This window comes from Phocoena sinus, chromosome 1 (genome assembly GCF_008692025.1).
Source record: "Phocoena sinus isolate mPhoSin1 chromosome 1, mPhoSin1.pri, whole genome shotgun sequence".
NCBI classification, from domain to species: domain Eukaryota; kingdom Metazoa; phylum Chordata; class Mammalia; order Artiodactyla; family Phocoenidae; genus Phocoena; species Phocoena sinus.
In genome coordinates, this window is record NC_045763.1 from 135,716,197 (window position 1) to 135,733,240 (window position 17,044).

The 17,044-nt window shown below is 35.6% G+C and overlaps 1 protein-coding gene across 2 annotated transcripts in view; it reads left to right on the plus strand.

Moving 5' to 3' along the window:
- Window positions 1-17,044, plus strand: part of AXDND1 (axonemal dynein light chain domain containing 1) — an 84,100-nt gene that overhangs the window by 45,691 nt on the left and 21,365 nt on the right. For both annotated transcript variants that reach the window (XM_032611764.1, XM_032611763.1), the window contains exons 19-20: window positions 4,350-4,549; window positions 5,402-5,498. In XM_032611764.1, the coding sequence (XP_032467655.1) occupies window positions 4,350-4,549; window positions 5,402-5,498 (297 nt within the window). The remainder of the gene's footprint in view (window positions 1-4,349; window positions 4,550-5,401; window positions 5,499-17,044) is intronic.

Consider the following 17,044-nt stretch of genomic DNA (forward strand, 5'->3'; position numbering starts at 1 on the left):
TGAAGCATTATATCACAGTCTATGAGCACGTTGTGAACATAGAGACATGAAGAGTTGAGGAGCAAATATGTTAGGACTGGAAGTACGGATCCAGGAGATCCCCAGGCTTGGGAGAAATTTCTATGACTTAGAACACAACCAAAATTAAGAAGAAAAAGGGTAGGAGAGTGCCTCTCACATAGTGGAACTCAATATTTTTCGAATGAAGTAACAGAACATTCCAGCATTGTTGATGTTTTATGGTGTTGCTACATTAACCCCTTCTTCGGTAAGTTTACCATTGGATACTCAGTTTACCATTGGGGATTATCTCCGGGGAATCATATTCTCAATTTTTAACATTGTGGAATTCAATTTTTATAATATAGGATTATTTAGAAAGTACCTTTATATACTTCTCATTTTTATATTTTATATACTTCTCTGTTTTAACACTACAGCATTATAATATAGTTAAGCTGCGTAGAAAACTTGCAAGATTATACATTCCTTGAGGAACTGTGTGTATCCATATTAACTGGTATAAGTATTTAAAAATAGAAAAGTTTATCTTTTTTTAACCCACCATTCATTTTCCTGTCTGATCCATTTTCTTCCAGATTTTTTGGTTTTGTTTTGTTTTTTTCTTTATACCTTTACTCCATCTAATCTGTGCTGCTTGGCAGTCTAAAACAGTGATCTTCAAATATTTTTTTATCATGTATCTCTATCAGCAAAAAATCTTTGAACAAGTTGTTTCTAAATTACTTATGAGAATTTCTCTGTTAACCTTTTTGGTACATTATAAAATAAAAACAGATAGTCAAAAGAGATGAAATGAATAATATTTAAAATAATTTTTAGTAATGGTTTTTAAAAAACTGATGTGATTGAACAGGCTTCATAATTTTTTTACAATCACAGGTTAATACTTAGTGATAAAGCCATTTGAAGTTCTGCTCCTAAGTTCAGTTTACTTTGTTACTTGTTTTTAAGGACTGTCATTGCTGAAATAATAGCTCACAAAAGAACAATGCAAATTGAAGAAGTGCATTATTGGCTGTATTTATTAAATAATGCTCATTTTTCAATTCCATCAATCAGTTATGTAAAGATTTAAAACAAATTGTTTAGTAAAATTTTCCATCTACCATGTCAATCAGTTCTTATAAACATTAGGCAACGTAGCATTTCTTTTTTCTAACAAAAGATCCCCAACCAATTGATACACTTTATTTGTAAGATTTTAAAAGAATTAGAAACATATTTCCAGATTTTCAAGTATATAAATTTGAGAGTTTTTAAAAGTAAGCTATATATCATTTTCAGCAACAAAATCATACCAAGATGGAAATCCTTCCAACTCTCCATTTTCAAAATGACTGCTCCATAATGTAAATTTCTTTTACTCATTGTTAAACATCAATTGTATCTTGAAGGGAAAAATTAAGTGTGATTTTTTTTTATATCAGCTAGGAGATGGTTATGTTGCCACTTGCCATCCCTCAAAAGATTAGTAAATTTGAAACAAGCCGTTTTATAAAAAAACACTTCATCTTAAAGTTTCTCTTAAGAATTTTATATCAGAATCACAGTAAATCTCTGGTTTATTATAAAAATTATCATTTTCACTATCCATCTAATTAAAGAGAATGATTCCACATCTTAGTGAAAGTGTGTTTATTTTGATTCTAATTTTAAATTCACCTATGACCTATTGCATGACCTTGACTCTACCATTTAATCTCTCTAATATAACTATGAAATGAAGATAACACATATTTGTGTTTATTTCACAGGGGTGGTTTAAGGATTTATTAATATTTTTTGTAAGCGAAAATGAGAGTTATTTCAATGACAGTATCATCCAGGCCATTGGTATATGAAAGAACAGTTTAGAGAATTAATTAATTATCTAAGAAGAATTGATGTAATTGAGTAGCAGCAGGGCCTTAGTGGGGAAAATATCTTTGGCTTGTGGAAAGAAGGTAGTGGTTTTTTAAACTCTTTCTCAGGAAGAGTTGCCCTTTTCCTGACGTGTTAATTCAGGTGTAAAAATACACTAATCAAGATTACTTTAGGGACTTCCCTGGTGGCACCAGTGGTTAAGAATCCACCTGCCAATGCAGCGGACATGAGTTCGATCCCTGGGCCGGGAAGATCCCACATGCCACAGAGCAGCTAAGCCCATGAGTCACAACTACTGAGCCTGTGCTCTAGAGCCTGTGAGCCACAACTACTGAGCCTGCATGCCACAACTACTGAAACTTGCACGCCTAGAGCCCGTGCTCCTCAACAAGAGAAGCCACCGCAATGAGAAGCCTGTGCAACATAGCGAAGAGTAGCCCCCACTCGCTGCAACTGGAGAAAGCCCGTGCACAGCAATGAAGACCCAACGCAGCCAAAAATAAATAAATAAAATAAATTTATTTTTAAAAAAAGATTGCTTTAGGTCGTTTATGGCCTTTTCTTTGGAGGCAGGAAGTTTGGGTTTTAGTACAAGGATAGACTACCAAGCTTCATTTTTATTCATTAATTTAACAAACATTTATTAAGCACTTACTCCCTGCTAAGTACTGTGTGTGGTATTGAGGGATAAAATGATGGTCCATGCCTTAAAAAGACTCACAGACTAAATGAGGAGACAGATATGCCAACAATTACAATAGAGATATGTACAAAGTACTATAGCAACATAGGCTAAGGAGCAAATTAAGTCCAGTGAAAGTTAAAAAGTCTTCTCAAAGTAGATTATATTTAAGCCAAGAAGAACACTTAGAAACTCACCAGAGAAAGGGACTACATAGGGCATTGAAGAGAATGGTTGACTTTTGCATTTCATAAAGTTTTTTGCATCTTATTTCTGGGACCCAGCCTCAGCAAAAGCCATTTGCGAAGGTTCCCAAGCTTTCTCTCTTCTCACTGCCTAAGGGTGCCCCAGTATTTTCACACTCCTAAGCCAAAGAAATTACCACACAGTCTAATTTATTATTACATAGGGAGGTTCAAACAGCTTGCTAAATATTTATGTCCTAAATATTAGTATAACTTTTGGAAAAATATTATAATACGTGTTAAAATAGTTAAACAAGGAGACCATTGGATGTAGCTTTAGTGCTTTTAGTAACCTGTGTAAACAAACCAAAGCCAGAATCGATGCACTCGAATCCAAGAAAACGAAACTCAAGAAAAACTAATTCTAAAACAGTCAGCTAGATCTTCTCGAATATGAAAAAATGAAACTCAAGAACAACTCTCATAACAGCCAGATAACTAACTTTTCCTAAATAAGGCAAACATTGAAGTTACAGCCAATTAAATAATTGCTTTGCTTTGCTTAGTGTCTTCTCTGTAGAAATCTCTGTCCTAGCTCCTACCTACAGAGTGCCTCTAACCATTTTTGGGGTTTGGCACTGCCTAATTGGAATTGTTGTTTGCCCAAAGATACTTTGTAAAATTTAATGTGTCTCAGTTTAACTTCATTGAAAGAAAAAACCCTTTTATTAATTAATCTTTAATTGAGGTATATTGACTTAAAATATTAGTTTCAGGTGTACAACATAGTGATTCGATATTTTTATACATTACAAAATGATCACCATGATAAATTCAGTTACCATTTGTCACAATACAAGTATTACAATATTATTGACTATGTTCTCTATGCTACACATTATATCCCCGTGACTTATTTATTTCGTGACTGGAAGTTTTTACTTCTTAATCTTCCTCACCTATTTCACTCATCTCCCCACCTCCACTTAAAAAATCCTTTTATTCTCACTTAATCAAAATTACTTACTAATGGAATGTATATACTTTTGCACTGTAAAACCTCTCTAACCTTGAAATCAGATTGGACATTGCCATCCTCACTTCCTGTCCCACCTTGATTTTCACACAGTAATTGTTTTTAATCACACAACCACCAATAAAACCAGCTTTCAAAGATACGGTGTCATCAAAAGTGATATAGTGTATCTAAGGTTGAAACTGTGAATCATGTCAAATTCATGCCATCTCTGACAGGTGTCATATATCATTATTATCTCCCTCAAGAATTTAAAATCCCATGGCATCCTTGAGAGCTCACTGTGAAGCCCTGGGATGCCTTGGTGTACACTGGTGGGAACTGTGGCCTTAACTGGTTGATATGCTTCACCAAGCTAAAGAAGAGGGTAGTTTAATGTAGTATAGTGAGCAAAAGAAAGTAAGGTTACAGTAGTTGAGTAGTGATGATTTGATTTCATTAAGAATAATAGTGTTGTTGAAAATTGGACACAGGTATGATCAGTTCTGTTTTTATATGGTTTTTACTGTTCGATTTATTTTAAATGAGTCATTTGTATTATAATCATTTTTTTAAACAGATGGATGAATTGCATATACCCATGATTCAATGGATGGTAAATTTTCTGATTTTAATGGTACCTGACTTTCCTGATCCAGATACTGTCATAAAGTTGGAGGAGGAAAGTGCTGAAAAACGTGACCTAGGAATTGCCAAGTTGGAGCTAGATGCGATTGCCCTGGCAAAAATGTTGTCCCGACATTCCATCTATTTGAGCAGGTGAAACTATCTGGTTATTTTATTACTTCCCTTTTGAAGATTAAATGTGACATAAAACAGAGGAGAAACTAAAGCAACATTGTAAATCAACTATAATAAAAATTAAGGAAAAAAAAAAGCAGAGGAAAGAAGGTCAGTTAAGTAGCAGCAATAAAAGATTGTTTTAAAACCTTGAAAGAAATGCTAGTTCGGTTTTTAAACTAGCTTCAACACTGCCATGTTGGAATATGAGATTTTGGTGTTTTCTTAATGGCTTTAGAATTCCTTTGAAAACAGTGTTAGCATAGGCAGGATGGGAAGTGTATATGTATGTGGGAGTGAGAATTAGTAAACAAAACAAAACGAATCACTTACTTGCATAAATAAGTTGCATCTTGCATTTTTGCACCTACTGTGGAGGAGTAGGTATAACTTGCACGTGTAATTCCACGCAAAGCTAAAGGTATACTTTTACATATTTCACTAAACATCAACCAAAACATCTCTTAAAAAAACAAAAACTGAAAAAAGTCTTATATCTGAAAAGCTAGAAGATTCCTGTCAAATAAAGAAGATGTCTATAAAAATTGTGATTCATTAACTAGGAAGCATACTGTCACTATGATTACTTCAAATTCGGGAAGTAGCTTTTACAATCTAGCCAGTTTCCCCTTCATTTCCATTCAGTGTTACCAGTGGTTAAGGGTGACGGGAAGGGAGGGGAGGAAGAGGACAAGAGTGAGAAACTGAGCAAGAAACAAATTATTCTGTGGTCAGTCAGTAGCTTAATTATTATGGTAAACTTCCACTGTATCTGGACTTAGGAGAGGAACCAACAATAAAATGTATGTGTACTCTTTTTTTTTTTTCCAGTTGTTGCAAAGAGATGGTAACAGCTATGGCTCTGAGTAAAGCAGGTCACTTAGGAAAAAATCCTACTAAGGAACTTAATGAACTGGATAAGATGAAGGTAATAACTCTGTATTCCTCTTACTTTTGTTTTGTTTGTTTTAAGTAGACCTTTTAGGTTTAATTGATTTACAACAAACTGCGCGTACACCTGTAAAATAATCACTATGATTAAAAAAAGTACATATCTAACAAACTCAAAGTTTCCTTGTACCCCTTTTTAATCTCTTCTTGCAGCCTCATCCTGTCCCGAGGCAATGTCTGATCCACTTTCTAACACCAAAGATTAGTTTTCATTTTATAAATGGAATCATATGGAATGTACACTTTATTTGTCTGACTTCTTTGACTAAGCATAATTATTTTGAGATTCACACATATTGTTGCTTTTATCAAAAGTTCATGCTTTTTAGTGCTGAGCAGTATTTCATTCTACGGATATACACAGTTTATTTATCAACCATTCTCTATTGATGAACGTTTGAATTGTTTCAATTTTTTTATTATTACAAGCAAAACTTCAATGCTTATCCTTGTACATGTGCATTGCTTTCATTTGTCTTAAATAAGTATCTAGAAATGGAATGGCTAAGTCATATGGCATGTATTTTTAGCTTCTTAGGAAACTCAAACTGTCTTCCAAAGTGGTTAAACCATTTTACATTCCTGCCAGGAGTGTATGAGAGTTCCAGTTGCTTCACATCCTCACCAACACTTGATATGGTCAGTGATTTCAATTTTAGACATTCCAATAAGTGGGTAGCGATATGCCATTGTGGTTTTAATTTGCATTTCCTTCATGATCAATGATGTTAAACATCTTTTCATGGGCTTATTTGTCATTACATCTCCCGTGGTGAAAGTTATATTTGAAAGTTGCTAAGAGGGTAGACCTTAAAAGTTCTCATCACAAGAAAAAAATTATAACTATGTGAGGTAATGGATGTAACTATGTGAGGTAATGGATGTTACCACAACAACTGAATTTGTTGTGGTAATCATTTTGCAATACGTACATATATCAAATCATTATGTTGTATATTAAACTTATGCAATGTTATACATCAATAATACCGCAATAAAACTGGAAAAAATGCTAAAATAAAGAAATGTAATTGTTTTATAATTTGGGTAGTGGATAAATGAGATATTTAAACCATTACAAGTGAAAAAAAATTAACAAACTATTTATGGAAAAAAGGTGAAATGTCTGCTCAAATCTTTGGCCATTTATTATTGGTTTGCTTGTTTTCTTATTATTGAATTTGAGAGTTCTTTATGTATTCTTGATACAAGTCCTTTATCAGATATGTGATTTAGAAATATTTTCTCTCAGTCTGTGACTTGCCTTTTCTTCTCTTAACATCTTTCAAAGAGGGGAACTTCTTAACTCTGATGAAGTTCAATCAATCATTTTTTTTCTTTTATGGGTCTTGCTTTTGATGTTGTATCTAAGAAAAATTTTGTATAGTAACACCATGGAGATTTTCTCCTAGAAGTATTACAGTTTTAGGTTTTGTATATTCAGATCTGTGACCCATTTTGAGTGACCCATTTTTTTTCTTATCTGGTGACAGGTATGGGTTGAAGTTCAGTTTTTGGCATTTGGATATCCAATTGTTTTAGCACCGTTTGTTGAAAAGACTATCCTTTCTCTATTAAGATGTCTTTCATCTTTGTTGAAAATCTATTGACCGTATACATGTGCATATTATTCTGGACATTCTGTTATGTTCTGTTGATCTTTGTGTCAACATTGTCACCATTATCAAACTGTCTTGATTACTGTAGTTTTAAAATAAGTTTTGAGATTAGGTAATGTTAATCCTCCAAATTTGTTCTTTTTTTTTTTTTTTTTTTTTTTTTTTAATAGTTTTGGCTTTATTTCTCAAATTTCCCCCACCAGGATCCCCTGCTTTAACTTTTTTTTTTTTTTTTTGCGGAACGCGGGCCTCTCACTGTTGTGGCCTCTCCCGTTGTGGAGCACAGGCTCCAGACGCGCAGGCCCAGCGGCCATGGCTCACGGGCCCAGCCGCTCCGCAGCATGTGGGATCTTCCCAGACCGGGGCACGAACCAGTGTCCCCTGCATCGGCAGGCGGACTCTCAACCACTACGCCACCAGGGAAGCCCCAAATTTGTTCTTTTTCAAGTTTGACCAGGCTATTCTAGGTCCTTTGCTTCCCATATTTAAAGTTTTTAAAATTAGCTTACCAATTTTTCCAAAAAAGCCTATTGGGATTTTTATTATGATTACATTTTATCTATTGATCAGTTTGTGGAGAATTGACATCTTAACAGTATTGAGTCTTTGAGTCTGCGAACATGGTATATTTCTTCATTTATTTAAGTCCTTCTTTATTTCTTTCAACAAAATTTTGTAGTTTCAGTGTACAGGTCTTATATATCTTTTGTAAGATTTGTCCCTATGTATTTCATATTTTGGTACTGTTACAAATTATATTCTTCTGTAATATCAATTTCTGATTATTCTTTGCTAACACAGAATTATCATTGATTTTTAAAACATTTTAACTTTATTGGAGTATAGTTGATTTACACTGTTGTGTTAGTTTCAGGTGTACAGCAAAGTGATTCAGTTATACATATACATGTATTCATTCTTTTTTAGATTCTTTTTTCTTAGAGGTTATCACAGCATATTGAGTAGAGTTCGCAGTGCTATATAGCATGTCCTTGTTGGTTGTCTATCTGGTATAAAGTAGTTTGTGTATGTTCATCCCAAGCTCCTGATTTTTCCTTCCCCCCCAAATTTCCCCTTTGGTAACCATAAATTTGTTTTCGATATCTGTAAGACTGTTTCTTGGCCATTTGTTTTTCTCTTTCTGACTTACTGTTTCTGTTTTGTAAATAAATTCATTTGTATCATTTTTAAAAAATCAGATTCCACATATGAGTGATATCATATGATGTTTGTCTTTCTCTGTCTGACTTACTTCACATAGTATGATACTAGGTCCATCCATGTTCCTGCAAATGGCATTATTTTGTTCTTTTTTATGCCCAAGTAATATTCTACTGTACATATGTACCACATCTTCTTTATCCATTCCTGTGTCGACGAACATTTAGGTTACTTCCATGTCTTGGCTATTGTAAATAGTGCTGCAATGAATGTTGTATCACTGACTTTTAAAATATATTTTTTCATATCTTGTGACCTTACTGAACTCACTTATTCCTGCTAAGAAGTTTTTTTTTTCAGATTCCTTAGAATTTTCTGTGTACATAATTATGTTATCTGCAGATAGGGACAGTTTTATTTCTTCCTTTTTAATCTACATGCCTTTAATTTCTTTTTCTTACCTTATTGTATTAACTAGACTCTCCAGTACCAGACTGAGTAAAAGTGATAAGAACAGACATCCTTGCCTTGTTACATCTTAGGGGAAAAGTATTTATTCTGTCATCTTTAAGTATAATGGGCAGTATAGGCTTTTCATAGATGCCCTTTATCATATTAAGGAAGTTTTATTTTTATTCCATGTTTGCTGAAAACCTTTTTAAAGTCAGAAATGAATGTTGGATTTTATCAAGTCCTTTTCCTGCATCTACTGAGATGTTTAATAAGTTGTCTTTTCTAATCTTTTAATATGACTTACATTGATTGATTTTTGAATTAAATGTTAAACCAACCTTGCATTCCGGGGATAAACCCCACCTGATCATGATGTACTATCTTTTTATATATTACTAAATTCAGTTGGTTGAAGTTCTTTGTAGAATTTTTACATTGATTTTCATGAAGGATATTCATAATGTAGTTTTGTTTTGTTTTTGAATATCAGTGTTTGGTTTTGATTAGGGTAATGTTATCCTCTTAGAATGAGTTGGGAAGTGTTTTTTACTCATCTATTTTATAGAGCAATTTGTTTAGAATTATTTCTTCCTTAAATGTTTGGCAGAATTCACCAGTGAAGCCATTTAGGTTTCTGGGAAAGTTTTAAATTACAAAGATAGAGCTATTCAGGTATAAGGCTATCCAGTTTCTCTAATGGAGTTAAGGACATTTCTTTATTAGATATAGGACTATTATCTCCTCTTTTTTTTTAAGGTTTATTTATTTTTTATTATTAGTCATCCATTTTATACACATCAGTGTATACATGTCAATCCCAATCTCCCAATTCATCACACCGCAACCCCCACCCCCCCACCTCTTTCCCCCCTTGGTGTCCATACATTTTTTTCTCTACTTCTGTGTCTCAATTTCTGCTCTGCAAACAGGTTAATCTGTACCATTTTCTAGGTTCCACATATATGCGTTAATATACGATACTTGTTTTTCTCTTTCTGACTTACTTCACTCTGTATGACAGTCTCTAGATGCAACCACGTGTCTACAAATGACCCAAGTTCGTTCCTTATTATGGCTGAGTAATACTGCATTGTATGTATGTACCACAGCTTCTTTATCCATTCGTCTGTTGATGGGCATTTAGGTTGCTTCCATGACTTGGCTATTGTAAATAGTGCTGCAATGAACATTGGGGTGCATGTGTCTTTTTGAATTATGGTTTTCTCTGGGTATATGCCCAGTAGTGGGATTGCTGGGTCATATGGTAATTCTATTTTTAGTTCTTTAAGGAACCTCCATACTGTTCTCCATAATGGCTGTATCAATTTACATTCCCACCAACAGTGCAAGAGGGTTCCCTTTTCTCCACACCCTGTCCAGCATTTGTTGTTTGTAGATTTTCTGATGATGCCCATTCTAACTGGTGTGAGGTGATACCTCATTGTAGTTTTGATTTGCATTTCTCTAATGATTAGTGATGTTGAGCAGCTTTTCATGTGCTTCTTGGCCATCTGTATGTCTTCTTTGGAGAAATGTCTATTTAGGTCCTCTGCCCATTTTTGGATTGGGTTGTTTGTTTTTTTAATATTGAGCTGCATGAGCTGTTTTTATATTTTGGAGATTAATCCTTTGTCCGATGATTCATTTGCAAATGTTTTCTTCCATTCTGAGGATTGTCTTTCCATCTTGTTTATGGTTTCCTTTGCTGTGCAGAAGCTTTTAAGTTTCATTAGGTCCCATTTGTTTATTTTTGTTTTTATTTCCATTTCTCTAGGAGGTGGGTCAAAAAGGATCTTGCTGTGATGTATGTCAAAGAGTGTTCTTCCTATGTTTTCCTCTAAGAGTTTTATAGTACCTGGTCTTACATTTAGGTCTCTAATCCATTTTGAGTTTATTTTTGTCTATGGTGTTAGGGAGTGTTCTAATATCATTCTTTTACATGTGGCTGTCCAGTTTTCCCAGCACCACTTATTGAAGAGACTCTCTTTTCTCCATTGTATATCCTCACCTCCTTTGTCATAGATTAGTTGACCATAGGTGCATGGGTTTATCTCTGGGCTTTCTATCCTGTTCTATTGATCTATATTTCTGTTTTTGTGCCACTACCATAGTGTCTTGATTACTGTAGCTTTGTAGTATAGTCTGACCTCTGGGAGCCTGACTCCTCCAGCTCTGTTTTTCTTTCTCAAGGCTGCTTCGGCTATTCGGGGTCTTCTGTGTCTCCATACAAATTTTAAGATTTTTTTGTTCTAGTTCTGTTAAAAATGCCATTGGTAATTTGATAGGGATTGCATTGAATCTGTTGATTGCTTTGGATAGTATAGTCATTTTCACAATATGGATTCTTCTAATCCAAGAACGTGGTATATCTCTCCATTTGCTGGTATCATCTTTAATTTCTTTCATCAGTGTCTTATAGTTTTCTGCATACAGGTCTTTTGTCTCCCTAGGTAGGTTTATTCCTAGGTATTTTATTCTTTTTGTTGCAATGGTAAATGGGAGTGTTTCCTTAATTTCTCTTTCAGATTTTTCATCATTAGTGTATAGGAGTGCAAGAGATTTCTGTGCATTAATTTTGTATCCTACAACATTACTGAATTCATTGATTAAGTCTAGTAGTTTTCTGGTGGCATCTTTAGGATTCTCTATGTGTAGTATCATGTCATCTGCAAACAGTAACAGTTTTACTTCTTCTTTTCTAATTTGTATTCCTTTTATTTCTTTTTCTTCTCTGATTGCCATAGCTAGGACTTGCAAAACTATGTTGAATAATAGGGGTGAGAGTGGACATCCTTGTCTTGTTCCTCATCTTAGAGGAAGAGCTTTCAGTTTTTCACCATTGAGAATGATGTTTGCTGTGGGTTTGTCATATATGGCCTTTATTATGTTGAAGTAGGTTCCCTCTCTGCCCACTTTCTGGAGAGTTTTTATCATAAATGGGTATTGAAATTTGTCAAAAGCTTTTTCTGCATCATTGAGATGATCATATGGTTTTTATTCTTCAATTTGTTAATGTGGTGTATCACAGTGATTGATTTGCATATATTGAAGAATCCTTGCATCTCGGGGATAAACACCACTTAATCATGGTGTATGATCCTTTTAATGTGTTGTTGGATTCTGTTTGCTAGTGTTTTGTTGAGGATTTTTGCATCTATGTTCATCAGTGATATTGGTCTGTAATTTTCTTTTTTTGTAGTATCTTTGTCTGGTTTTGGTATCTTTGTCAGGGTGATGGTGGCCTCATAGAATGAGTTTGGGAGTTTTCCTTCCTCTGCAATTTTTTGGAAGAGTTTGAGAAGGATGGGTGTTAGCTCTTCTCTAAGCGTTTGTTAGAATTCACCTGTGAAGCCATCTGGTTCTGGACTTTTGTTTGTTGGAAGATTTTAAATCACAGTTTCAATTCCATTACTTGTGATTGGTCTGTTCAAATTTTCTATTTCTTCCTAGTTCAGTCTTGGAAGGTTATACCTTTCTAAGAATTTGTCCATTTCTTCCAGGTTGTCCATTTTATTGGTATAGGGTTGCTTGTAGTAGTCTGTTAGGATGCTTTGTATTTCTGCCGTTTCTCTTTTAACTTCTCCTTTTTCATTTCTAATTTTATTGATTTTAGTCCTCTCCCTCTTTTTCTTGATGAGTCTGGCTAATGGTTTATTAATTTTGTTTATCTTCTCAAAGAACCAGCTTTTATTTTTATTGATCTTTGCTGTTGTTTCTATTTCATTTATTTCTGCTCTGATCTTTATGATTTCTTTCCTACTGCTAACTTTGGGTTTTGTTTGTTCTTCTTTCTCTAGTTCCTTTAGGTGTAACGTTAGATTGTTTATTTGAGATTTGTCTTGTTTCTCGAGGTAGGCTTGTATAGCTAGAAACTTCCCTCTTAGAACTGCTTTTGCTGCATCCCATAGGTTTTGGATCATCATGTTTTCATTGTCATTTGTCTCTAGGTATTTTTTTTTTTTCTCTAGGTATTTTTGATTTCCTCTTTGATTTCTTCTGTGATCTCTTGGTTATTTAGTAACGTATTGTTTAGCCTCCATGTGTTTCTGTTTTCTATGTTTTTTTCCCTGTAATTGATTTCTAATCTCATACTGTTTTGGTCAGAAAAGATGCTTGATATGATTTCAATTTTCTTAAATTTACTGAAATTAAATTTACTTAAATTTCGGCACGTGGGCTTCAGTAGTTGTGTCACACAGGCTTAGTAGTTGTGGCTCACAGGCTGTAGAGCACAGGCTCAGTAGTTGTGGCACACGGGCTTAGTTGCTCCGTGGCATGTGGGATCTTCCCAGACCAGGGCTCGAACCCGTGTCCCCTGCATTGGCAGGCAGATTCTTAACCACTGTGCCACCAGGGAAGTCCCTATTATGTCATTTAAAGCTTGTGTTTCTTTATTAATTTTCATTTTGGATGATCTGTCCATTGTTGTCAGTGAGGTGTTAAAGTCCCCCACTATTAGTGTGTTGCTGTCGATTTCCTCTTTTATAGCTGTTAGCAGTTGCCATATCTACTGAGGTGCTCCTTTTTTGGGTGCATATATATTTATAATTCTTATGTCTTCTTCTTGGATTGATCCCTTGATCATTATATAGTGTCCTTCCTTGTCTCTTGTAACATTCTTTATTTTAAAGTCTATTTTATCTGATATGAGTATTGCTACTGCAGCTTTCTTTTGATTTGCATTTGCATGGAATATCTTTTTCCATCCCCTTACTTTCAGTCTGTTTGTGTCCCTAGGTCTGAAGTGGGTCTCTTGTAGACAGCATATATATGGGTCTTGTTTTTGTATCCATTCAGCAAGCCTGTGTCTTTTGGTTGGAGCATTTAATCCATTCACGTTTAAGGTAATTATCGATATGTATGTTCCTGTGACCATTTTCTTAATTGTTTTGGATTTGTTTTTGTAGGTCCTTTTCTTCTCTTGTTTTCCCACTTAGAGAAGTTCCTTTAGCATTTGTTGTAGAGGTGGTTTGGTGGTGCTGAATTCTATTAGCTTTTGCTTGTCTGTAAGGCTTTTGATTTCTCCATCAAATCTGAATGAGATCCTTGCCGGGTAGAGTATTCTTGGTTGTAGGTTCTTCCCTTTCATCACTTTAAGTATATCATGCCACTTCCTTCTGGCTTGTAGAGTTTCTTCTGAGAAATCAGCTGTTATCCTTATGGGAGTTCCCTTGTATGTTATTTGTCATTTTTCCATTGCTGCTTTCAATAATTTTTCTTTGTCTTTAGTTTTTGCCAATTTGATTTCTATGTGTCTTGGTGTGTTTCTCCTTGGGTTTATCCTGTATGGGATTCTCTGCGCTTCCTGGACTTGGGTGGCTATTTCCTTTCCCATGTTAGGGACATTTTCCACTATAACCTCTTCAAATATTTTCTCTGGTCCTTTATCTCTCTCTTCTCCTTTTGGGACCCCTATAATGTGAATGTTGTTGCATTTAATGTTGTCCCAGAGGTCTCTTAGGCTGTCTTCATTTCTTTTCATTCTTTTTTTTTTATTCTGTTACACAGCAGTGAATTCCACCATTCTGTCTTCCAGATCACTTATCCGTTTTTCTGCCTCAGTTATTCTGCTAATGATTCCTTCTAGTGTATTTTTCATTTCAGTTATTGTATTGTTCATCTCTGTTTGTTTGTTCTTTAATTCTTCTAGATCTTTGTTAAACATTTCTTGCATCTTCTCGATCTTTGCCTCCATTCTTTTTCCGAGGTCCTGTATCATTTTCACTATCATTATTCTGAATTCTTCTTCTGGAAGATTGCCTATCTCCATTTCATTTAGTTGTTTTTCTGGGGTTTTATCTTGTTCCTTCATCTGGTACATTGCCCTCTGCCTTTTCATCTTGTCTGTCTTCTGTGAATGTGGTTTTTGTTCCACAGGCTGCAGGATTGTAGTTCTATTATCTCTTCTTGAGTGACCTCATTAACTATGGTCTTGTAAGGAATTTGTAATTTCATCTAATTTGTCTAATTTATTGACATAGAGTTGCTCACCATATTCTCCCGTTATCCTTTTAATAATTATAGGATGTCCACTCTTTTGTTCCTGTTTTTTTTGTTGTTTTTTTTTTTTTTTGGTACGCGGGCCTCTCACTGTTGTGGCCTCTCCCGTTGTGGAGCACGGGCTCCAGACGCGCAGGCTCATTGGCCATGGCCCACGGGCCCAGCCACTCTGCGGCATGTGGGATCTTCCCAGACCGGGGCACAAGCACGTGTCCCCTGCATCGGCAGGCAGGCTCTCAACCACTGTGCCACCAGGGAAGCCCAGTCTCACCATTTTAAAAAAGTTGATTATAAAAAATTGTTAAGTGCAATATCTTACTAATAAATTTTAAAGTATCTAGGAGATGGAGACTTTTCTAGGAAAATGTAAAGTAACATTTACTTTAGAAGGAAAAAACTGGCCAATTTTCACAGAAGAAATTGATGCCTTTGTAAAAAACAGACAAAATACCTCAAAATTTTGCGTGGACTCCATAGATAAGTGAGTTCAGACTTTCAAGGAGCAGGTAGTCCCCATGCTATATAAACAGTTTAAGAATATAGGTAATGACTAAAAGTTTTCCCAGTTTATTTCATATAGCTGGCAAAGTTTTTTTAGCCCAAGTAAATATAAGAGAGATAAACTTCATAACTATAGATGCTGAATCCAAATTTTAAAATAGCAATTCCATTCTGTAAAAAATTAAAATAATAAAACACTGTGAATAACTAGGGTACATGTAAAAGGAGTAAGAATATTTTACTATGTGAAAATGTGTTCTTATAGGTATATTTCACTTCTCATCTAGGAACTGAAATGTCTCAGTTTTAGTTTTGTTTCTGGGAAGGCCTCAGAGGTATTGTTTACAACAGACTGAAGTGCCTCTGAACTGAACAGTCTGTTGGAGCTTGTAACCCTTACTGTGCATCTGGAAATGTGCTCACATCTTCTCAGGCCTGCTGCTACCCACCCCAGATGTAGTGGATATCCTGGTTTTGGTAGACTGGATCTGCCATAGATGGTAGTGGGGACTCACTGGCCTATTCCATAATACACCTTAGTCCTCATTTACTTAAATGGGGATAGATCTCTATGTGGTGAGACCATGTTTTCAGATAAGAGCAGTTTTAGAATGAGGATTCAGGGTGCTTTGAGGTGTATCTCCCCATTAAAGTTAAAGCTATAGCAACATGGGGGGACATTATTTTGAGGGACCCTTCCTAAGGGGATCTTGGGGACTTATATAAAGCCATCCAGGGAATTCCCTGGCAGTCCAGTGGTTAGGACCCAGTGTTCTTACCACTGGGGTCCCAGTTTCGATCCCTGGTCAGGAAACTAAGATCCTGTAAGCTGCGGGCATGGCCAAAAAAAAAAAAAAAAAAAAAAAGCCATCCGTATTAGGAGATTTTGTGAGAGCTTTGTGCAGTGGGCCATTCATTGCCTGGTCCACCCCAGGCCCTGACCGGAGGTCCATGACCTGACCATCTCTGAGAAACCTACACTTTCCACCAGGCTAATTAGGTCTTCTATTAAGCTCTTTCCCATTTACTAACCCTTTGCTAGCAATTTCAGATCAATAAACTGGGGAAGTGTTATCAGAGGAGGCGGAGGATCTGCTCTCACACCAGAAGCAACACTCTAATTGGTCCCATTCTCAGGCCTTTTTTCCTACCAAATGCGTATGTCCTCTCTTTAAGCCTGAGGCTGAGGCCTTTCAAGGGTACATCAAACTTTTTTATGGCTCGACAGGCCACACACCTGCCCTGGGAGTGCCTCAGTACTCTTTATTTAAAAAAAATATTAATGGTTAGTTTCCCTTTCATTAGGGCTATCTTCATTTCAAAGTCATCCCCATCCTGACTACTACTGTCTTCCCCTGGTCTCCTGAACAACCTGTGTGGTATGTGAATCCTTATGACCTCAGACTCTGGGACTTGTATGGCCTTATCTGTATCCCACATGCTGTGTGGCTTGTGGCACACCCCAGCTACATTCCAGCACCTGAAGAACATCTTGTGAACATACTGGACTGATACTTGAATGACATTAGTGATGGTTTCCTACAACCTAATATTTCTTGGGCTCCTTTCTGATAAATGAGAGTTGCATGATGTTGGACTGGGCTCTGGAGTGGAAGGCCTCTTAAGTAAGCATCCTTTGGAGATTGATTACTCTTACTGATGGTTCTTAACTCCACTCTTCCATAATAACCACCTAGATAAATTACTTCTTCATGAAGTCTTGGAGATTATCTAGTTCCCTAAGACCATCAAGGCAGTCCAGTAACTAATGACCCTGTTTACTTCCCAC